Raw genomic sequence first — 24,090 nt, forward strand, 5'->3', positions numbered from 1 at the left:
AGTTAGGTTTAAGTAGTTCTAAGTTCTAGTGGACTGATCACCTTAGAAGTTAAGTCCCATAGTGCTCAGAGCCATTTTTATTTTGCCTTTACTGCAGGTAGTAAGCAGTACCATTAGTGATAGCGCGTGTTGTGTACAAAAACCGCGACTGCGACAATTCTACGTGGGAAACAGTTATCATGAGATGAAACGGCGGAAATAGTGTGAGCAAGGAAATAGGGCTCTCAAATTGTACAGTCGCCAAGAAGGTCAATCGTTAGAGTGCAGTGATTGACAATTTCGTTAGATTGGGAGCGCTACATGGACAGAACGGAAAATATGGCCTATGTAGAAAATTATTTGAGGCATCGAAACGGTTCCTTTTGAGCAAAACACGGGCCACAAACCATTATTCTTCTCAGTTTGTTGCTAATTTACAGTTATCAGTAACAGCCATACGTGTACGACAAATTTTGTCTAATGACAACCATCACGCATTCAAGAAACGACTGCAGAAACTTGCTCTAATAGCCAAACACAGGCAGGCTAGGTTGGAATTTGCTGAAAAACATTTGTCATGGATTTCAGAATGGGAGAAAGTGATCTTAAATGATGAGAGGAAATTTAATGTTGATGGGCTGGATGGAATTCAGTGCTATAAGCACGATCTGAGAACAGAGCAGCAGGTAAGAATGAGCAGAAATTTTGGTAGTGGAAGTGTTATTATTTTGACAGCCTTTTGCCCTTAAGGTAAATCGCGCATTGCGTGGCCGAACGCTAAATGAATTCTAACATGTACACTGAACTGCTAGAGACAGAACTGATTAGAATGTATAACCTAGGGGACGAAAGTCTAATGTCTCAACATGTTGACGTATCTCTGCCTATTTCCACTACAACCAAAAAGTCGTTCGAAGATACAGATATCGATGTCTTACAGTGGCCTGCACGTAGACCGGATTTGAAACCCGTGGAAAACCTTTTGGGAATGCTCGCAATACGTTTTTATCCCAATGGAAGGCAATTTGAGGCTGTATATGGGCTGAAAAGAGCCATACGAGAAGATTGGGTGGAAATTTTACTGCAAGAACTACGAAGGCTAACAAAAGCGCTGCCGAAGAGAATTTTTGAGGTAATTAGGAAGAATAGAGGTTGCACAGAGTACTAGCAATGCGACAACCAAACAGGACAATGAGTGCTTTTACACCACTTTCCACTCAGGAAACGCAAACGCCTAATTTTGTTACTCGTGTTATGAAATAAACTACGTAATTCCGTCTTTATTGTTTATGTTTTATATGTATCTACTACAGTCCTTTCATAACAAATTCGATACAGTACGTTACAGACACCGTGTTATTTATTTCCTAGGAACCCTGCCTTTATACTAATTTCCACTACAGTATAATTACTATGCTAAGAGCCACAGGAGACCGCGGTTCCCTTATATTAAACTACTCAGAAAATATTCCCGATCAACCTCTGTAATTTTATGTGTGGAATTCGAGTTCACCCGGTAGAGAGGAGCGGTTTAAGACCCAAGCCACACAAGTTATCGTCTGGGGCGCCAAGCTGAAAGGGGCGCAAAGACACCACAACTGTAACATCTCCATACAGGACGTATCAAAGTGCAAGATTTACATACAGCGCGTGTCACAATTAGTAGCGGAAACTGACATGGCCGAAAGCGCACGTGGGGAAACAGGGGCGCCACATGATGATCGCTTGTGCAAAAATCTTCTCGAACCGGCCGGCCTGTAGATGTTTGTTTGTGCATAGCTGGTAAACTCTTTAAATCTTCCTTGACTTCTCATATATGTTATTCAGCCTGGTGTATACCCAAATGGCTGCATTATGTTAATTGTTCCACAAATAGGGTGAACATTAATGAGATCGACAATTTGGAAGGACGGTTTTCTGACTGGTAACGGAGGGGAAAAGGCCCGGAGCTGGACGGTGTGCATGCAACGACAACGAATCCTCCCAGAACATATACAGAGTTTCCTCGCAACAACGTCACAACAGATGTTCTAAGTGGCCTCCTTGGAATTGCAAGTGATGTAGATAGTAGCGGTTGATATGCGAGATTACATAATAGTACTTTTGTTTACACCATGTTGGCGGGCCTCTTACCTGGAACTTATTCTGGGGTTTGTGTTAGTATCCTTTGGTTTTATTAATGTTCACCACGTATAAGAGAAAGTCTTTTATCCTCTCATGGTTATTATCCCGCTGAGGCCTTCAGAAAGCCACCTGCCAATTGTAAAGCTCTGTCTTTTCCTTTTCTTCACCCTTTTCCTATGTTTCTGTTTTCTCCCTTCTTTATTCCAGTTACAACCTATTTTCCTTCCATTCTTGCCTTTAAATCCTTTATTCCGTGACTCTTTTGTCCTTGAAACCGATTTGTCATTGGCTAATTTTGGCTAAGGGATCTGAAAATCTGTTTGCTTAATGTCTTCTCATCAGTTCTATAGAAATGATTGAAGAATGTTAACTCCTCTTCCTTTTTTGTTCTTTTGAGGTATTTCTACAGTACTCTACTTCCAGGGATCTATTGAATCCAGTGGAAAAAGTGTTTCCGTTATAATTCTCTTTTCCAATACCTCTACGTTATCTGAATAGTCATTGGAAATTAAGCCTTCAGTATGACAAATCGTTACTTTTAAATTGAATATCTTGGATCATCATCATTACTACTACTACTACTACTACTAGTAGTACTATGATTATTATTATTATTATTATTATTATTACTTGCATACTGGTTTACGTGAATTATTAAGTTTCAAACTCATCTAAAGTGAAGCCCTGTGAGCCTGATGTGAATTGTTTATTTTCTAACGGAAAGACAATATGAGTTGGAAATTGTTCCTTGCAACAAGCACTGTCGATTTAAAAGTATTTTTAGAAAACAAATAAATGGAAAATTGCTTGGCTTTTATTTGGGGTTCTTTGGCCGACGTGTCTTTGATGATTTTTCAGACGTTTCGCCAGAACGAGCGGCTGGCATTGTCAAAGCTTCATCCTCAGTTGCTGGTGGTGGATAAGTGATTACTAATTTGATGACATACGAGATATTACAGACTGTAAAAATATGGCCAGCTACGATTGCACAGGTGGGCAGTGTTTCAGCTCTCGTCTGCAGCCGTCCTAGGAAAGACACAGAAAACTCAGTTTCTTTGTACAGTCTCGTTAGCCTTGCATACTATATACGCAGAACCGTGGCGTCATCTGTATTCTCAATAACAGGGATTGTCCCACCGAGGTCAGGTCATTGGGAATTCTGTCACAGCTCACTGCGGATTCTTCTGTGTGCGCTCCCAACACGATGCTTATGCGCTGCTGTTGGCACGAGTTTCCTTACTGCCTATAAATTTTAGCATTTCACTGCCCTTACTGTGAGATTCGAGTGTTTGACATTAATACCATGCAGCCAGCATCTATACTAACCAAAAACTACTCAAAGCCGGGACAGAGGGTATTTATCATCGCACCATATAATTATATTTATGTATCTTCCAGTTCCTTTCATGGATAGAGCGTAAGAAGAATGACTGCTTAGTCTGTCTTTCTGTGGGCGTATATTTGTCTAATTTTATCTGCACCGTCTCTTCGGAATAGATACCTAGCTCAATGAAGAATATACGTAGTTTCTGCCTTTAAAGAGAGCTCTGAATGTTTTCTAACAATGATCTTGCGGAAAGAACAGCGCCTTTCTTCGAGTGTCGGCCTGATAACATTTTTAAATATGGGTTCAATACACCGTAACAGTGTTCACGTGTTCTCAGTACAAATGTTTCGTATACAACCTTTCTCCATAAAATGTAATTTCCTGGTAACCAACCAAGGGATTTTCATGTGCTTCCCCTCCAACTGCGACTATGCGGTTCGTATCTCCGCACACTGCTACTCCCAATAGCAGGATAAAAAAAAAAAAAGTCACACATTCCTATAGCCCAAAAGTAGAAGAGAGTTAGTATAATTATATATCTGGAAACCAATACCTGTTGAGGTATGGGCCAATGTGTTATCTCATTCCAGTCTCCCTGTTGCGTAGAAGTAGACATTGTAGGCAGTGATGCATGTTGTCACGTACCCTGACAGATGATTCGGCTATTCTTCGCAGCAAACCGCACACTCTTTTAAATAGATTTGGCTCCATTCGGATTATGCGTGCTCATGGTCGATGGGTTGTGCCTACACCAATGACTTTAAATATCACCATAGCCAGAAATGCGTCGTGTTCATGTACGCTGAACGGGGAGGCCATACATCTGACGCTCTTCGACCAAGCCATCGGCCTTGAAACTTTGCGGTGAGGTACTGTCGCACCGCCCCCGTCGTGCATGTATCACTGTCGTTATCTTTCTGCAATGGTAATACATTGCGCAGAAATCGACGATACACAGCACTTGTGTGGCCGTATGAGTCTGTCGCCGACATTAATTACTGCCCTTACGTTGATACTGAAGCAACCCTGATGCTTCACCCCCATGACTCATCGAGGTTTTGCGTCAGCCCACACATGCGTATTGTGGTAATTTACTGTGCCATTCAGACACGCGCAGTGAACGGCAGCAGTAAGACGGTATATACCAGCGAATATCAGTCACAAATACTAGCCACAAATAAAACGGTTGATACCTTGGCAGCCGCCGGTTCTAGGCGCTTCAGTCTGGAACCGCGCTGCTGCTACGGTCGCAGGTTCGAATCCTGCCTCTGGCATGGATGTGTGTGATGTCCTAAGGTTAGTTAGGTTTAAGTAGTTCTGAGTCTATGGGACCGATGACCTCAGATATTAAGTCCCATAGTGCTCAGAGCCATTTGAACCATTTGATACCTTGGCAGGTATTGGCTTCAGTTTCGACGAATACTACCTCCTGTAGATAGGCTACACTTTTTTGAACTTCCTATATTTGCATGATGTTACTGCCTCTTATTGTGAGTCATCAAGTCATTGAGCTGCAGTCAAAGAATGCCGCACTTTCATGCGTAGTTGGGTGCACAACTTTGTATTTATCTACATTAAGATCTAGTTGCCAGTCTCTGCAATACGCTGATTTTTGTTGAGATCTGTTTCGATATTGCGCAATTTTTTATCAGACAGAATTTTGTCATACACTGAATGATCTTCGGAAAGCCTAAGATAGCAGCAAATACTAACCGTTAAGTCACTAATGTTCTTTGTGATGAGAAGATGGCTATTCATGTAAAATCAAAAACATATATACTGCACAATGGAGAGGTCAATTGCGATAATTATTGGTGGTCACCGAAGAAGGATTCCAAGAGTGCAGGGATTCATTGCTGGGAGCTGGTTGGCTGTTAGGGCCAGACAAATGTGGCAAAAATCATAGTTTTCTTTGTAGGCACAGTCGTTTAGGGTGGCAATAGGAAACAGTGCCTACTTTGACGGTCTGTGTTTTCTTGCTGTTGTCGGTGACCTGAGCAGTCAATGTGTGGTGTCCATGTCCATCACAGAGGACTCCGTGGACAATCGCCAGGCGCCATCGGCAGAACACGGCGAGATGGCACGGCCAACTGCAGGGGTAGTCAATCTGTTACTTACCGCCCACTTTTGTGTCTCTGTTAGTAGTAAAATTTTCTAAGCGCCCACAGGTTCCTCACTAACACTGTGTCATGTAAAGTAGGGAAGTAATTTTATCTTATAATATTTTTAAATCAGTGTCACAGCAAGTTAAAGCATATAACAACAATTACTCACCAGATATTTCATGTCAAAAATTTATAAAAACCTAACGAAAATGTTTTTTAAGACACCTACCGCCTATCCGTCCACCATGAAAGCTGAAACGTTCACTGTTCTCCGATTAAAATTACTTTGCGACTTACAGATGGCAGTGGCGGGGGGGTGGGTGGTGGGGGGTCGGGGGGGGGGGGGGGCGCTAGCCAGCAGCCAGCTACGCGTCAGAAGGCGCTACATGTAAGCTACGAAAGAGGCAACCCATCAAGCACGTGGTGCTCGAGAAAGAACTACGATTGGTTGGCGGCTTTCCCCTACCGCTCGACTTGCTGAAATGTCAATCATAAAATAATTTTAATAACAGTGTAGAGAGCGGTAGGGGAGGGGTTGAGTACTACTGGCCTACAGGCTACGGAACGCGCCGTAATGCTCCACTGTTGCTCCGCATTGCTAGCCATTCTCTATCTACCTCGTCCTCAATCTTACAGGGTTTTATTTTATTGCATATTTCAACAGACGCTTGTTAACATGTCAGCTTGATGTTGAACACTAATGCACTCTTTCTTCCCGATTTCAGCGCTTAATATTCGTTTTATGCTGCTTTCTAAATCTTGATTTCAGGATATATCTGATTTCAGTTCTTCCCATTATTACGATTGTGGTACTGCGCATCCAGCTCACTTACATCTGATGATCGGCTTCGATTAATTAACGATCAAAGTAACTGCCTGATTCACATCTCCAAGTAGGGTCGAGTCAGATACGTTCAAAGTCAAATGGTGTGGCATCGCCTTCGTTGTAGTAGGCACGCGATGTTTAACACTACAAGGTCTTCTTCTACAGGGCAAAAGGGAAACGAGTCCCTAAGATGCAGCTTTTCTCTTAACAAGAAATGTGTCAGTACGATGTGGAACGTTATCCGAAGCTTTGGGTTTTTCGAGAATAAGGAAGTTACCGTTATCCATCTGCTGATATGGTAAGTAAAAAGTGCTTAATTTTAGCTACAAGCGTATTTGCCCGCTTTGTTTAAATATTTCTTTATCAGTTGTAGTTTACTGCTGTGAATACGAATAACTTAATGACAAGCTGTCAAGTTGACCAATGGAAAAACATTTAGCCCTTAGGTCAGAAAACTCGTGTTAGAACGACGTTATTCGCTGCTCCGCAAATCATGCTACGGGCAAAATTAACCCCGTGTGATAGTATAATTGTGTGATAGCCTTCTCTCTCTGCGATTATTCGAGCCACCAACTAGAAGATTGTCGGAGTTTCTTCCTCAGTAGTCTCTCTCCAGACTGGTACTCCAATTCCGAAGCTCAAGTCAGAAACACACTTTCCGCTCCGAGCACATTAAAACATCACTAAATGGCTTAACTTTTCACAGTAAAGAAATTTGCCAACAAGTTTGGAAGCAAAATTTTCCAGCGACATTTCCGATACTCTTAGTGCAAAAGTGTGCTATCGATTAGTGAGAAATTTGTGTGACGTCATTAGGTTTCTCTCACGCTGTCCTTGCGGCAAGTTCCGAAGCTGGTCGCCTTGTACTGCGCGACCCTACAACTACGTCACGAAGGCTTCACTCAGCTTGTCAGCTGGCCTTATGAAAGCTCGTAGTTCTGTGAGGAGCCACGCCAACTGGAATTTCCTGTTTGCTGCATGAGATGCAAATAGATTTGTAAAGCGATCCTCATCTTTCCGTCAGTTACAACGGTATCGCATTATTCGTTCTGCTGGGCTATATGATTCCCAAACATTATCCGCTTTATTATTGATAGTGCTCAATTACAAACAACGACTTAAACTGGTAAGCAACAAGGAAGGTGCACACTGTGAATTTTCAATAAATAAAGAATTTACCGAAGGCGAAAATATAGAGACAGTAATTCACGACAGTGTCACATCGTTTGTCCGAAAAAGGAAGGTTGTAGTTTAACTTGTCGTCCATATTTAGGACATTGAATAAAGAGGGTGAAGAAACGAATCGATCGTGACTTGTTTGAATATATCGTTCAGACGCAACCCATTAATTTTCTAGCATGCAGACGTGTGAATTTCAATTCTTCCACTGATATTTCGGCCGAGTATTTTTCATTCGTCTTTGGAGTGACCCAGGAGGCTCGTTCTGTTGGCTCACTCCTAGGGAAGTCGGAATTCACGCGCCCGAGATATCAGCGGAGGAGTTGAAATTTGCGTGGCTGTACGCCTGGAAGTTAATGGATTATTAATTGAGAAGAGAAAAGATGAAAATGCACATCCTGGGGCACTCGATTGAAATGATGTACAACTACATCAGTAATCCGTAAGTCATTACACGATACGTGGCAGAGTGACATAGTGCACTTACATCATCCCCAATACCACACTTTTCTGTCCCATTAGCGAATGGATCGCGTATGTTATCAATACACATGGATTTCTTTAATATTTCGTTCAAGACCATTACACAAAATGTAAGTTAAAGGGAATCATTTTGTTCTTGACTCATATCGGAAAGTATTTTGTCAGTGATGGTCTCTGCGATGTGCCAGACCTTCCCTGTAGCGCCTCCCGCTTGAGTTTGTTCAGTTTTCCTGTGGCAATATGACAACAAATGAAATAATGACAAACCAAATAACTTTCCTTTGAATCTCTTCCATATATTTCACCTCGTAAGAATAACACAGCGTCGTGCAATATTCAGGAATTGTTCGAACGAGAGTTTTATTACGACTTCTTTCGTGTGTGAATTTTACTTCGTTAAGATTTTTTGCGGAATCCGGTGTCTGCCTTCCTCGCTGTTAAATGTATGTGGTCGATGTAGATACTGCACTGTCATAATTGATTCCTGTCATGCAATGTCTGGTCAGCTCGTGTCTTTGCAGGGCTTACATTACATAATTATTTATGTTGAGGGACAGCTACTTTTGGTAGCGAGTGCATCAAATCTTGAATATCGTAACAACATATACAACGGCATGTATTGTCTGGAAACAAGACATTTACACTGAAGCGCCAAAGAAACTTGTATAGGTATGCATATTCAAATACAGATATATGAAAACAGTCAGTATACGGCACTGCGGTCGGCAACGCCTATATAAGACTAGCGTCTGGCGTAGTTGTTAGAGCGATTACTGCTGCTACAATGGCAGGTTATGAAGATTTAAGTGAGTTTGAATGTGGAATTATAGTCGGCGTGCGAGCGATGGTACATAGCATCCCCGAGGTAGCGATGAAGTGGGGATTTTCTCACACGACCATTTCACGAGTGTACCGTGAATAGCAAGAACGAGACCAAAGACGAATGAAGAGAATCGTTCAACGTGACAGAAGTGAGGCCCTTCCACAAATTGCTGTAGATTTCAGTTCCGAGTTATCAACAAGTGTCAACGTGCGAACTATTCAACGAAACATCACCGGTATGGGCTTTCGGGGCCAAAGGCCCACTCGTGTACCCTTGATGACTGCGCGACACATAGCTTTACCCCTCTCCTGCGCCCATGAGCACCGACATTTGACTGTTAATGAGTGGAAACTTGTTGTCTGGTCGGACGAGTCTCGTTTAAATTGTATCAAGCGGATGGACATGTACGGGTATGGAGACAACGTTATGTATCCATGGATCCTGCATGTCAGCAGGGGACTGTTCAAGCTGCTGGAGGCTCTGTAATGGTGCAGTTGAATTGATATGGGAGGCATGTACGTTTAGATACGTGACAGGTGACAAGTACGTAAGCATCGTTTCTGATCACCTGCATCCATTCATCTCCATTGTGGCAAAGCCAACAGGAACAATGCGATACCCCACAAGTACAGAATTGCTACAGAGTGACTCCAGGAACACTCTTCTGAGTTTAAACACTTCCGCTGACCGCCAAACTCCCCAGACGAGCACATTATTGAGCATATCTAGGATGCTTTGCAACTTGCTGTTCACAAGGGATGTCCACCCCCTCATACTGCTATGGATTTATGGACAGCCCTGCAGGATTCATGGTGTCAATTACCTTCAGCACTACTTCAGACATTAGTTGAGTCCATGCCACGTCGTGTTGCGACACTTCTGCGTACTAGCGGGGGCCGTACACGATATTAGGTAGGTGTACCAGTTTCTTTGGTTCTTCAGGGTATATACTTCGTAGACAAAATGGAAATAACAGTCCTATCACGTTTTCTTGAGGTACAATGGACTTCAGTTTCAAGTTTCACGAGTCCTTCAAGTTAAGATCTAATAACTAGGATCTATTTACAAGGAAGTCTTCTGTCTATCGCAAACCTGTTCTGATACTCCTTAATCACGCATTTTGTTTACTAGGCGATCGTGCGGAACTGTGTCGGAGATTCCCGGATGTCAAGAAAGATGACTTCTACTGTCGTCAGCCTACTGGACATCATTGGATTTCATACGGAATCTGCATCGATTCCCATCTATGATTTTACTTGTCTGTTGATCATTTAGTGCTGAAAAATGATGGATGAACTGCCAGAAATCCTCGAAGCTACTGACAGCTGAACACAACATGGATAACCGAATGTGCTACATGTTCCGTATGGTACGGTGACAAAACATTGAACTCGCATTCATTATACGAGGGATTTAAGTCGCCGTTCGAAGACATTGATTCTAAGACGTTAATTTAGGTTTTCCGTGGTTTCTGTAAACTAGATAAAGTGACTGCAAGGCTGGTTCCTCTAAAAAAAAAAAGCAAAACCATTTCTTGTCCATTTTTGAGGCCGAATTTCATCTCTTGCGATCTCGACGTTGCGAGATACTAATTTTCCTTCCTTCACTCCTTTCAAGAATAGTTCTGCGATCTCTGGCTTGAACTTAATCATCAACGCGTCCTGTATGAAGGGCATACGATGGTATTTGAACGAGATGTGGCAACCTCCCTCGGGAGAATCGTTTCCGGTGCACATACGACAAGTTTCTACCTTCAGCTGCATACGAAAACAGTGAAGTACGGCGCCATTACCCTTTGACAGAGGGCAACAAATTCACTGCTTTCAGACAGATTAAGATGATATGTTTATTTAGGCTTAATGAATCGCGTTCTCCTAACGTTGCAATATTTAACTTTTCCGATTTTTACTTCGTTCCACTGTTGCCAGTTCCGAACAACGGTTGCGGTTGTGCGCTGCATTGAAGAAAGTGTGTCTGCGGAAAATTATGCTTTGCTTGTGCAGAATTTGTCGCTTACCATCACATTCAGACGAAAAAATTCGCAATAAATGGAATAAAAATTCACTAAATAATACCCTCTTGCATTGGCTACGACATCCACAGCAGGGGACTGAGAACACTACTGAATGCTCATTGGTTGTCAGAGAAGCGTGACGTAGAGGCGCAGAACAAGCCTAAATTCAAAATGCCATCATTCGTAACTCCAGATATAATATACCAAAATGAAAGTGTCCCAGAAATTTTTAATTTCAAGCTATGACTTCCAATAAATTAGCTATTTATCACACTAAAATGTATTTCGGAAAGGAAATTCTTCTGCTTTCCCTTTATGGTACAGTCTTTTTAATCCTTTTTAAACCTTAGAGGAACAAAAATGTTAACTGGACATGGTTATTCTTTGTGTTCATAGGTGCTAGTACCACAGTTTTCTATTTAATTGCTTTCAAATTAGCACAGTGGCTTAGAGAGATTCATTTAATGGTGCAGTCATATATAAATTTTATCTGCAGTGAAAAATGCTCAAATGTGTTTACATTCAATGTACACACTCCCGAATTTATATAGCATTTGAATTGTCAACAGATGGACATACTGTCGCTTAAATTATCTCTGCGGTATTGGTCCTTTTTCTGCCGAGTGCTGTTGGCAAGCGGGGTGCACTCAGCTTTTGTGAGGCAAACTGAGGAGCTACTTGGCTGAGAAGCAACGTCTCCGGTCTCGTAAACTGACATGCCATTGCGCATCCGCATCCAGTGACGACTGTACGCTGAGTATGACACAGCTGCCGGTCGGTACCGTTGGGTCTTCCAAGGCCTGTTCGGACGGAGTTTAGTTTTTTTTACTGGTCCTTTATTATACTGCGTCCCGATATTTTTCAATGCCTCTTACTAACACAATAACCACAATTTGACATTTATCTTACTCACCTATGAAAAATGAATTTTTCCTCTATCGATTTGCAACCGTATCCACAACAATTATTCACCATTGATGGTAATAATATATAAATTTGTAGAAAAATGGCAAATACATGTAACATTAAAGTTTCCCTCTTAGCACGTAACGCAAGCAAACAGCGTTGCAGGAAAGTCAAGTAAAACTCTCAGTCTGACGTTTGGCAAAGTGCACATTCCACTCTGCTCACTCTATAGATAGTCCTACTTTATTTCAGTGACGCAGACTGCATACTAGACGCAGCCGCGAGGCTACATTTTATCTGAGACCAGGGGCTTCTCTCAGTACGTACCACATGCGCTTGCCGAGCCTCTTCTATGTAGTGCGTCGTAATGATGACCGTCTTGTTGCCGTCCTTGGTGATGTTCACCAGATGATTCCAGATACTGCAACATACACATACAAACGTCACTCAACCACCTGCAACAAAAAGTAATGACAAAAATGACAGCTTGCGAAAGATCCTCCGAATGCTTTATGTGAAAACTCAGAGCTTTTTCAATAAAACGAACGTTGTTAACATTCTACATTTTTATCTTTCGTGTCTACATATTTACACTCATGCTCATAAATTAAGGGTAATCGCAGAATGTGGTGCCACAAAACGTGGCACTACACAAAACTGGTGCTAATAGCATAGTCACATGGGAAACACACACGACACAGATCTGTAAGTCCACGGTATTGGTGATAAGTTGAGAAGACCGTCCCGAAATACATGTGCTATAAAACGCTACTGTTTCCTGCGCATCTACCCCGACACCAATATGGGATATGATCACGATGCACACGTACACAGGCCGCACAACGGGTTGGCATACCCTGGATCAGGTGGTCGAGCAGCTGCTGGGGTATAGCCCCCCATTCTTGCACCAGTGCCTGTCGGAGCTCCTGAAGTGTAGTAGGGGTTTGAAGACGTGCAGCGATACGTCGACCGAGAGCATTCCAGACGTGCTCGATGGCGTTTAGGTCTGGAGAACAGGCAGGCCACTCCATTCGCCTTATATCTTCTGTTTCAAGGTACTGCTCCACGATGGCAGCTCGGTGGAGCCGTGCGTTATTATCCAACAGGAGGAAGGTGGGACCCACTGCATCCCTTAAAAGGCGAACATACTGGTGCAAAATGACGTCCCGATACACCTGACCTGTTACAATCCCTCCGTCAAAGACATGCAGGGATGTACGTGCACTAATCATAACCCCACCCTACACCATCAAACCAAGACCTCCAAACAGGTCCCTTTCAAGGACATTAAGGAGTTGGTATCTGGTTCTTGGTTCACGTCACATGAAAAGCCGGCGAGAATCACTGTTCAGATTATACCTGGACTCGTCCGTGAACATAACTTGGGACCACTGTTCCAATGACCATGTACTGTGTTCTTGACACCAGGCTTTACGGGCTCTCCTGTGAGCAGGGGTCAGTGGAATGCACCTTGCAGGTCTCCGGGCGAATAAACCATGTCTGTTCAGTCGTCTGTAGACTGTGTGTCTGAAGACAACTGTTCCAGTGGCTGCGGTAAGGTCCCAAGCAAGGCTACTTGCAGTACTCCGTCTGCGGGCATTGATGGTGAGATATCGGTCTTCTTGTGACGGCCGCGGTGGCCGTGCGGTTCTGGCGCTGCAGTCCGGAACCGCGGGACTGCTACGGTCGCAGGTTCGAATCCTGCCTCGGGCATGGATGTGTGTGATGTCCTTAGGTTAGTTAGGTTTAAGTAGTTCTAAGTTCTAGGGGACTGTTGACCTCAGAGCCATTTGAACTGCTTGTTCTTCATTATTCATAGACACACTTGTGGCTCTACATGGTCGTTTCCGCCTGTCTCTTACAGCCCATTTACCCTTTAATTATATAATAAATATCTCATTCTAATCACTTAAATCAAACGTTTTAATCCTATGAATACTGTCAACTCATGGAAACACTTGTCGCTTGTAATGTTTACTTTCTTCCCTTACTTATGCTCGTAAATGTTTTATTCTCTAATTTAATCCAACTCATATCATACATTGCAACGTAGGAAAGTGACATATCTAATATGTTCATACTACTTGTACTAATTTTCGGTGTTTGTTTACTGTGAAACCAAGTGCACCTAAATACTGTGTGTATGTGTCTGTGTGTGTGAGTGTGTGTGTGTGTGTGTGTGTGTGTGTGTGTGTGTGTGTGTGTACGCAATCGGAATGAATTTGTAGTGGATACCCTTTCGTTCCTGAAACTTTTGCACAAATTTCCCTTATTTCCGCCAACACCACAAATCTAGCGTTTAGCTGTACATTGTACAGAAACTAATGTTACTGTAACACTTCCATCTAACGATGTGCCTGCAGTGGGCAGCAAACTAGTTAATCGCAAAATAAACCATATCAAATTAAAAAAGCGACGGGCTGCATATTTATACCTATATAAATCCGCCTCCATACAGTGTTTCGCTCTTGCATCTGCTCCCTCTTCTACAATTTATATGTTTCAAGCCAACAGTTTTCATATTTGAAGTGAAAAGGAAAATATTCACATTGGCAACGTCAGCTTCTTCCATTTTAAGGCAGTAACAAAAGACGTCTAATCAGGTAAAAAATTTAATCAGGTAAAAACTACTGCAACTGAATTTCCTCTCTCTTTAAAGTGTCTCTTTTAATTACTATCCCGAAATGGAACAATGGTTAAGTTGGTGGCCGCAGTGCTTAGCTGGACGTTGTACACTTACAACTTCTAGAAATTTGCTGTCAATCCTGGTATCCAATAATAAGCATATGCGACTTATTTTTCTGTTAATCCACACTACACTATCAGGCACAATCTAATACAACACAAACAGCGTATAATTTATACGCATGCAGCAGTTTGTGTTTCGCAGCTGCCTGTTTTCTTTAACTCGCACAGGAGGAAAGTGATTATAATAGTAATAACAGATCGTTTGGACTATGATTATACCGAAAAATTACGAATTGCATTGCAAGAGCAAAGGGTACGACAACATTTATGTTCCGACGCAGCATTTTATCTTTTTCCCCAGTAATGTCCTCTTCGTTTAGTGAATTCGTCTTTCTGTATACAGTATTTGTATTGCTTCGATTACACATGACAAGGTTAAAAATTTTTATCAGACCTTGATTCAAACATTGATCCCTGTCTTTCGTGACAGTACGATACCAATACCGCTCGAACCGTGTACGACTCACCCCAATTATTTATGATGTACGTCTGTTGGTTGGTCAGGTTACCTCCCCTACAATCTTAGCAACTATTTGCATAATAACTCGGTTCGTTGTATTGTAGAAACAACAATTCGTACTTCGTTGTCACCCGTTTTTCTTCAAAACTTCCGAGACTCAATCGTTTCCGAAAAGGGCCCCATACCTCAAAGTTGTGTAGATCCCTTCCTCCATACTACTGAAAGTCTGATAGTGGTCAAGGAAACACCCAGTGTACCAAGAGAATAGAAGAGAGACATTTTTCCAATAGCATTAGTATGTCGAATAAAAGTTGTTTCCTCTGGTGGGAACGCCCCTGTTTGCTGCGTAAGTAAGGTTCTGCAAGTAAACCGGCACCCCCGAGGCTTTAAAAACTCCGAACTGCCGTACATGAAACGTCATATCTCCCGAACTATGTGCCATAAGATGAAAGAAGTTTGCAGTTACATGAGTTGCATATGTGAATACCGTCTGCAAAATGTGTTGTGAAGAAGTAATAAATTAAAACGTCATGCTTGATGCTGCACTTTTACTACACGAACATGGAAAATGTGGTTAGGGTAAACGTTTCCCTTTTCACATTTTCACCCTTTTCTTAAAGGCTTGAAATTATGCGTGAAGATTGTCGGAAGTCGGTAAATCCTCTCATTCTCAAGTAATGGATGGATATAGTTTGGGTTATGTTATCTCAAGACTTAGAATATACACAGTTTCTAACTGTAATAATTGACTTATTGTGTTAAAGCTTTAAGATAAGATAGTAGCTATTTCAGAGTAGGTTATAACAGCATTTTAAATTTTAAATTTGGTTTGTGACTGAATGAAATATAGAAAATCAAACTTTTGTAGACCCTAGAAGACGTTAGGTAGGCAACCTGCAATTGATATTTTGCCGCGGGTTAGCTGTTTGGTATATTTAGGGGGTACTGAAAAGTAATACCTCCGATTTTTTATGTGAAAACTGATAAACATTTTTAAATGAAACAAACTTGTTTAACATTCTACATCTTTCTTCTTCGTATCCACGTATTTACAGTCCTGTGCCGCTAGCTGGCTCCTAATTGTAGCTTGTAATATGGCGGTGTGTATCAGAAGTGTGTCGGTGCATGCGGAGCAGCGTGCTATAATCGAGTTTTGACTTGGAAGGGTTCGTCCACACATGGAGCACCCACACCTTCAGGATGACAGTGCCAGCCCACACACGAGGGCTGCGACAATTCTACGCCTTGGGTTCACTGTCATCTATCATCTTCCATAAGGTTTTGACTTGGCCCCATCCGAGTTTCATCCGTTTCCAAAACAAAGAACATCTTCGGGTACATCACTTTGATAGTAATGAAGCAGTATAAACAGACGTCAAGTTGTGGCTCCGTCAAAAAAATCAAATATTCTACAGGACGCTATCGCCAAACTGGTCTCTCGTTGGGAGAAATGTCTTCGTCGTCAAGGTGACTAAGTTGTGAAATACACTCATGCTCATAAATTAAGCATAATTCTGATGAATGGTGAAACAACGCTCTAGTGGGTGGTTTGCGGGTTTAAATCACCTCGGGTATGACCATGTGGTGCATTTGACCTGCAGTCGTCGCACGGTGGCTCTGGCAGCAGTTCACAGGTGTGTTGGTGCATCTCAGAACACGGTGCAGCGAGTAAGTGTGCAGACTTTTTTCAGGCGTGCTAATGGTGACTGTGTGTTGAAAGTGGCTCAAAGAACACATATTGATGTTATGAGGGGTAGAATACTAGGGGGACTGGAGGATGTTCAAAGACAGCAGGTCATAGCATGCGCCCTCCGTATGCCACAAAGTGTGATCTCAAGATTATGGCAACGATACCAGCAAACAAGAAACGTGTCCAGGCGCTACAGTACGGAACGTCCACAGTGTGCAACACCACAAGAAGACCAAAAAATGGTTCAAATGGCTCTGAGCACTAAGGGACTCAACTTAGGTCATAAGTCCCCTAGAACTTAGAACTACTTAAACCTAACTAATCTAAGGACATCACAAACATCCATGCCCGAGGCAGGATTCGAACCTGCGACCGTAGCAGTCCCGCGGTTCCGGACTGCAGCGCCAGAACCGCACGGCCACCGCGGCCGTCACAAGAAGACCGATATCTCACCATCAATGCCCGCAGACGGAGTACTGCAGGTAGCCTGGCTCGGGACCTTACCGCAGCCACTGGAACAGTTGTCTCCAGACACACAGTCTACAGGATTCGAACCTGCTACCGTAGCAGTCGCGCAATTCCGGACTGAAGCGCCTAGAACCGCTCGGCCACCGCGGCCGGCGAACAAGCAGTGACAGGTAAACTAATAGACTGAAATAGTTATTATTTGAATAAACGACTAAAGTACCTCGAAACATTCGTGGCAGACACAAGTGAAAATTAGGACATGTAGGAGTGTATATGAACTGAATTACTGGTTCTGTAATGGTAGAATAATCGGTGGTAAAGAAAGATTAATATATCTAATTACTGTTGTTTTTTGAAGGTTTTTGGTGCCAAGTCTTCTTGAAAATTCTGGTAGGAAAATAATCTGTTTTGATTCAGTTTTTTCGTTAAAGATTTTATGAGGTAATTTTCACCAGTTTCAATCACATTTGTAACTCGTCATACACAATGCATGTAGCGAATTATATGATCTTGTTTGGCCGAAAGAAATATAGACGTAACTATCAGCGCCCATGGTTAATTTTAGACTGGAGGGGAAATTAAAACGGAGGGGTTCCTTACTAAGGCCAGACTATGTTTTTCCTACAGCAGACGCAAACTGCAAAATCCGTGGGTTACCGCGTGTACAGACAGGCAACCAGTAGCTGATTGGCGATGGTGGTCAGATGTTGGCAGAAGACTGCTTGCTAAACGAGGAACAGTACGTCCACTGTTTTATGTGTTTCTGTTTTAAACCGGAAACCATTCTGTCAGCGCGTAACGAAAGATATCTTTACGACTTTATGGAGCTCTCATCTTCACTCCTACAAATATTCCCGCATGGAAAATAATTTTCAACGCCTTCGTTGCCTTCATTTCGACGCGAACTGGGAGTAACGAATGTTGGGAGCTTCTGGTCGCTTCTGAGGCGGCAGAACTGCATTACCGAGCTGAGACTTAACGACGTCCATTAGGTGGATAACGGCAACCGTAAGGATCTCACACATTAGAACTGGCGCTGAGCTCACTCGATCTGCAGCAGTGGCACGGTCAGTAATCAACTGTAGCGTCCTCCATCCAAGGCTTTAATTTTTTTATTGTCTAAGGAACCCGAATGCAAATACATGTCTATAAGATACGTAACGAAGAGAAGCAAGCAAAAATGCGATAAAATCTTCAGGAGCACCTTGCCGCACTAGATCGCAGTAAGAGCTTTTATTTTATTTCGATATTCTGGCGAAGTGTCGGTGTATCACAGTCCGTCTCATACATATTGGTGTCGGCTGCTGGAATTTTAACCTTACAGCGGCCGCCCCAGAACAGCTCACCGTCGCAGTCGAGTGTTTACGACTTGTGTCCGCCGTCTATCGCTGCGGTGCAGACAATTTGTGGCATCTCCCGTTCAAAGGCAGGTTGCCAGGTTGCGCTAGGGCATAACCCTTACCTCGATTAACAAGACCCGCTGACATTCGTGTAATGATTGCGTCCTTACTAATGCTGTCCTAGAAACCATTGTCTAAGCAGACTTAGAGACGTCTTTTCGAAATCCATCGTATGCTTTCCGTTAAGCTGTGCTCAGCCATTGCAGATTTACTTTGAGAATGAATTTTCACTCTACAGCGGAGTGTACGCTAATTTGAAAATTTTCTGTCAAATATGAGGGCAGGTTATGTCCCGGCGATCATTACAGAAGGTACGAATTTTGCATTTCAGTTCTCCAGGATCTGGCAGAGGACACTTTTCCGAACATCTTTTCGGACGAATCAACGTTTTATCTATCGGGTAAAGTAAACCGCCATACTGTAAATATTTGGGGGGGGGGGGGGGTCACAAAACCCTGGCGTTGTCGTCGAGCAGAAAGAGCCTCTCCGAAACTGAATCTGTTTTGTGCCCTTTCTGTCCACAAATTTACGAACATTTCAGATTTGCGGAGGAAACTGTGACAGGAATGTCATATCTGGACATTCTGCAAAATTGATTGTTTCATCAACTTCGCGAAGATTCCAATATCATTCTTATGAATGATAGAGCTCTGCCGCACTTTCACCTTGAGTTGCGACGTCATCTTAACAGTGTCTTCCCACAACGTTAGACTGGAAAGATGGGCAAGTTTTTGTTCATGGCTTTTGGCCTGCCATGTCACAGACGACACACCTAGCGATTTTTTTGCTAGGTGATGGTGATTAGTGTTTAACGTCCCGTCGACAACGAGGTCATTAGAGACGGAGTGCAAGCTCGGGTTAGGGAAAGATTGGGAAGGAAATCGGCCGTGCCCTTTCAAAGGAACCATCCCGGTATTTGCCTGAAACGATTTAGGAAAATCACGGAGAACCTAAATCAGGATGGCCGGAGACGGGATTGAACCGTCGTCCTCCCGAATGCGAGTCCAGTGTGCTAACCACTGCGCCACCTCGTTCGTTTTTTTTTTGTTTTTTTTTTTTTGTGCTAGTGGGTGGGTACATAAGAGACAGAGTCTTTGTACCATCTACGGCAGCTACTCTTCAAGATCTGAGGAAACGAAGTGTTGAATAGCACATGTTGATTCGAGTGTAGAATGAAATGGAATATCGATTCGATGTTTCTCGAGCAACGCATGGTGCTAATGTCTAGTGTACGGTATAGTGGCTGTGCGAACATAAAACTTTGGATCTTCCACTATCCAGTGACATGCGGCATGTGTATCTCTCTGTCGTAGTTTCTCTGAAACAAACAACTGAAATCTATTCTTCGTTTTCGAACCACCCAGTTTGTGCTTGATAACTTTCTTGAGACAGTAAGACGGCAGAGACAGCAGTCTGCCTCGATTAGGACAGCTGAGGACGCCGGATCCAAGTCGCCAGGTACGCGTTGCACCAAGGGGATCGCAGGCTCCCTTCCGATAGCCCAATCATCACATGCTCTCATTACACGAGACAGTGTAAAGAGGTTTAGAATTCAGTTCAGGACATTGGTGCAAAGCTTACTGATTAGTAAACTTTACGTTATCACCTCTTCTTCAATTGCCGCCCAAATACCGACAGTGAAACTTCCTTCCCACACCAGGATTCGAACCGGCTATCCCGTGGCGAGCGCCACGTCACAGTTCACTACCATTGTTTACACAGAGCGAGGTGGCGTAGTGGGTTGCGCACTGGACCTGCATTCGGATAGACTGCGGTTTAAACCCCGCACGTCCTTGCATAATAGATTTTCCATGGTTTTCTCAGAAAAGAACACTGTCGATTTCCACTCACAGTCTTTTCCAATCCGAGCTTGTACTCCATTTTTGATGATCTCTTCTTCACGAGAAATTAAAATTTACTCTTTTTTCCTTCTTTCTGTAACTCTTACGGTAAATTCATCCATATCATTTCAGATAAGGGCAGTAACTAAACTTCCTTTTTCGTGTTTGTTTAAACAGTGTTGATCACTCATTAGTGAAACTACTAGCAAATATAAACAGTGTAACAGTGATACACTACAGTATTACCACCGGAATTACATGAACGTGATATCATTGATTGTCTGGCATGTGCTGTCGGTAGTCATACCTCGCACAGAAAATGTGAATATGAGACAGAACAAAGAAATGGACTTCTCTAAGATAAACTTCGTGCGGTAATAGAATCTATTTATTCAGATACCAGCATCGAAAGAATATATCGAATGTGAAAGTAACTGCGAGGTGCATGCCGTTTTTAAAAGGAGTATCTGTAACGACTACCCAGAGGTCACTAAATAATGAAAAGTGTGATATAATCAACATGAGTACTAAAAGGATTGCCGCGCGGTTTATGGCGCCATGTCACGGATTGCGCGGCCACTCCCGCCGGAAGTTCGAGTCCTTCCTTGGGCATGACTGTGTGTGTTGTTCTCAGCATAAGTTAGTATAAGTAGTGTGTACGTCTAGGGACCGATGACCTCAGTAGTTTGATCCCTTAGGAATTCGAACACATTTGAACATTTTTGAATTAAAAGGATTCCGTTAAATTTCGCTTATTTGATAAATCACACAAATGTAAACGCTGCGATTTCAACTAAATATCTAACGACTATAGTTACAAACAGCTTAAATAGATAATGTTGCGAGGAAGGCAAAATAAAGGGTATGCTTCACTGACAGAACGCTTAGAACCGCGTTCGATTGTGGTGCACCAAAGTACTTTCGTGACACCGTTAACAGTGATTTTTTTCATACATGTAAAAAAGCAAACACAAAGGCACATACTTTTTTATTATTATCGTGAGTATTAATCACATAGTGATGAGCTATCTCTTGCAAATTGCTGGGATATTCCAAGAAACGATTTGGTGATACATTTTTTATGTTGTAGATATTTTATCTGTGGAAGATTGAAAGACCTTAAAAATCTCACGACACGCCTGACATGTGTTCACAACACAACAATGTGTCATAGATATGATACGAGAGATGGTGTAGCAATCGTTAAATCAAATAGACTTTTTTTGTTGCGGTGAGATCTTTTCACGAAATTTCAATCACAATATTTTGTTGACGCCCACATACATAGGCAGAAATGATAATCGCAATAAAATAAATCAGAGTTTGCACGAAAAATTTAAGTGATTGTTTCTCCCGCACGGTGTTAGAGAATGGAGCGGTATAGGTGTAGTTTGAAGCAGATTCGGTGAACCCTCTGCCTGACACTTGAGTGTGAATTACAGAGCACTCATGTTGATGTAAATGTAAAAGGAAACCGCAAAGCTGTTCCGAAACAAAAGTGTGTTGATAGTGTTGTGACGAAGATCTTCAGATAGAAACAGATGAAATTTACGCTTTGTTACGAGAGCAACTCAGAACATATTTCGAAACGGACGTATTTCGAACCGTTGGAAGGGATCTAGAAGTATAACGTCAAGTAGAAGCGACGAATGCATGTTGAACTGTTTACTCAAGCTGTGAAAGTAATGCCTCTTCGCCAGCGTAAGACAGTGGAATGAAATGACAGCGATGTGACTGGCACACAACATATGATTTTATTGAGGATTGTAAGGACAGCATCACTAATGTGACGGATTCTTCGCATCCAGTTCCAGCATCCGTGACAGCCACGGAAGACAACGTTACCATCGTGAAGAATGTTATCTCAAAAGGCAGACACGCAGACGCATTACGACAACGGATATAACGACTCTATTACCTGCTTCAGTCTGCTAGACTGATTTTCCTAAATATGCGTGATATATGACTATCTAAATACGACTTTTGAAATAAGAATATACGTCTACAGACTGAATTTTTCACTCTGTAGCGGAATATTCATTGTTTTGAAAGTTCCTTTCAGATTGAAAACGTGTATCAGGGTCAAATTTAGCTCCGGTGAATAGTTTTAATCTGTCACGAAATTTCAACACTCGTGTTGATGATAATTCATTGGTTTTTCGTGTCCTCCAGTAACACTATTTGCAGAATAATGATAGAGGTAATATCCACATGTCCATGCAACAACAGAAAGTCTCCAGTCTTCCTCTTTCACTTCGACAAACAATTTTCAGCATATCTGTGTCATTATCAATGAGTCTTTATTTCATATCCGAAATTTTAAATGAAAAGTACAATATTGTGGATTTTCTACAGTATTAATTTATTTCTCTTACTGGTTTTTGGCTTGCGGGGCCATCATCATACTTTAACTTACTATCATCGTCAAAGATGGTACAATATTGGTGAAAAACATGGAAAAAGTATTCTACACAGAGAGTGAGTTAGAAACAAAAATGTCACTGGCTAATGTTGTCATTCTCCCTTCCACTTACGTCCGCACATATGAACGTACTGTTCTTTTCGAGTTTTAGTTTCAGTGTTTTTTTTTCTGATCTGTTCTGTTTATAGCTATTTGCTGTTGATCATTAACAATTACTTTACTGCTACGCTATCAAAGATAATATTTACACCATGTTTACACTTCACTCTGCGTAACGTCCTTTTCAGTGTTGCTCATTAGATCGTTCCCTAAATAACGACAATTAGTTAAAGTTTGACTAACTAAATAAATTAATACTGTAGAACATCTACTAATTTGTGTTTTTAGTTATATTTATGAAGTTATTCTACCAATAAGAGATCGAAGACCCATTTAACATCACATTTGAAAGTTAAAAGACATTGTTGAAGTGTAATAATTTTAACTGCTAAAATATACTGCATTATATTTAACAGTATTATATAACTTACATTTTGGTTTAAGCATTATACATTCGATATATGTTTCTCATTATTGTAGGTTTCATTTATAAACGGCCTCTAAGGCCGAAAATGACCACTCTTGATAAGAAAACAAACTTAAATTTTTGGCTAAAGCCTTACTACTCAGAGAGAACCATGGTGTAACCTCTAACAACTTCATAGCGACTGTAGAATCAAATGTTGCATAATATTACTTATTTGTTCCAAGAGGAGTTCTGAAGGCATTATTCCCTCACCTTCAGGTAAATATTCTTGTTTCTTCTTCTTCTCCATCCTTCTAGTTTCAGGTCTTTGCCTGTCATGTCCTATTATTCAGTGCCTCTATTATCTGAAGTTAGTTTCTGTTTCATCTCTTTACCTCTTTCTTGGCCTACCTACTGATTTTTTTCCCCATTGGCCGATAGTTCATTATTAACTTGTGAATTCTATTTTCGTGTACTCTCGTTACACGATTTCTCCATTTGTTTCTATACTCTCTGATCTGTTCATTTGTGCTTCTAAATCCATTTCTTGCCTGGTTTTTGTATTCCTTATCATATCTGACAGTCTGCAGCCAGCTGTTCTTATTAAAAGCCTCGTTTCTGCAGCCTGTATTCTTAGTTCAGTTGCGCCTATTATTAGTAAAGCTAACATTGTCAGCAATGGAGAAAGCGGTCTTTACGTAAGTTATTAAAATTTAAAAACTGCGACAAAAAACTTTTAGTATTTAGACAGCTGTTATGTCCAAGTCTCACTGCCGTAAAACATATCTAA

The 24,090-nt window shown here is 41.9% G+C and overlaps 1 protein-coding gene across 1 annotated transcript in view; it reads right to left on the reverse strand.

The window, feature by feature from the left end:
- Positions 1-24,090, reverse strand: part of LOC126355981 (ABC transporter G family member 20) — a 382,869-nt gene that overhangs the window by 59,241 nt on the left and 299,538 nt on the right. The window contains exon 6 of the mRNA XM_050006596.1: positions 12,094-12,187. Coding sequence (XP_049862553.1) covers positions 12,094-12,187 — 94 coding nt within the window. The remainder of the gene's footprint in view (positions 1-12,093; positions 12,188-24,090) is intronic.

The sequence above is a fragment of the Schistocerca gregaria genome, chromosome 3 (genome assembly GCF_023897955.1).
Source record: "Schistocerca gregaria isolate iqSchGreg1 chromosome 3, iqSchGreg1.2, whole genome shotgun sequence".
NCBI lineage: Eukaryota > Metazoa > Arthropoda > Insecta > Orthoptera > Acrididae > Schistocerca > Schistocerca gregaria.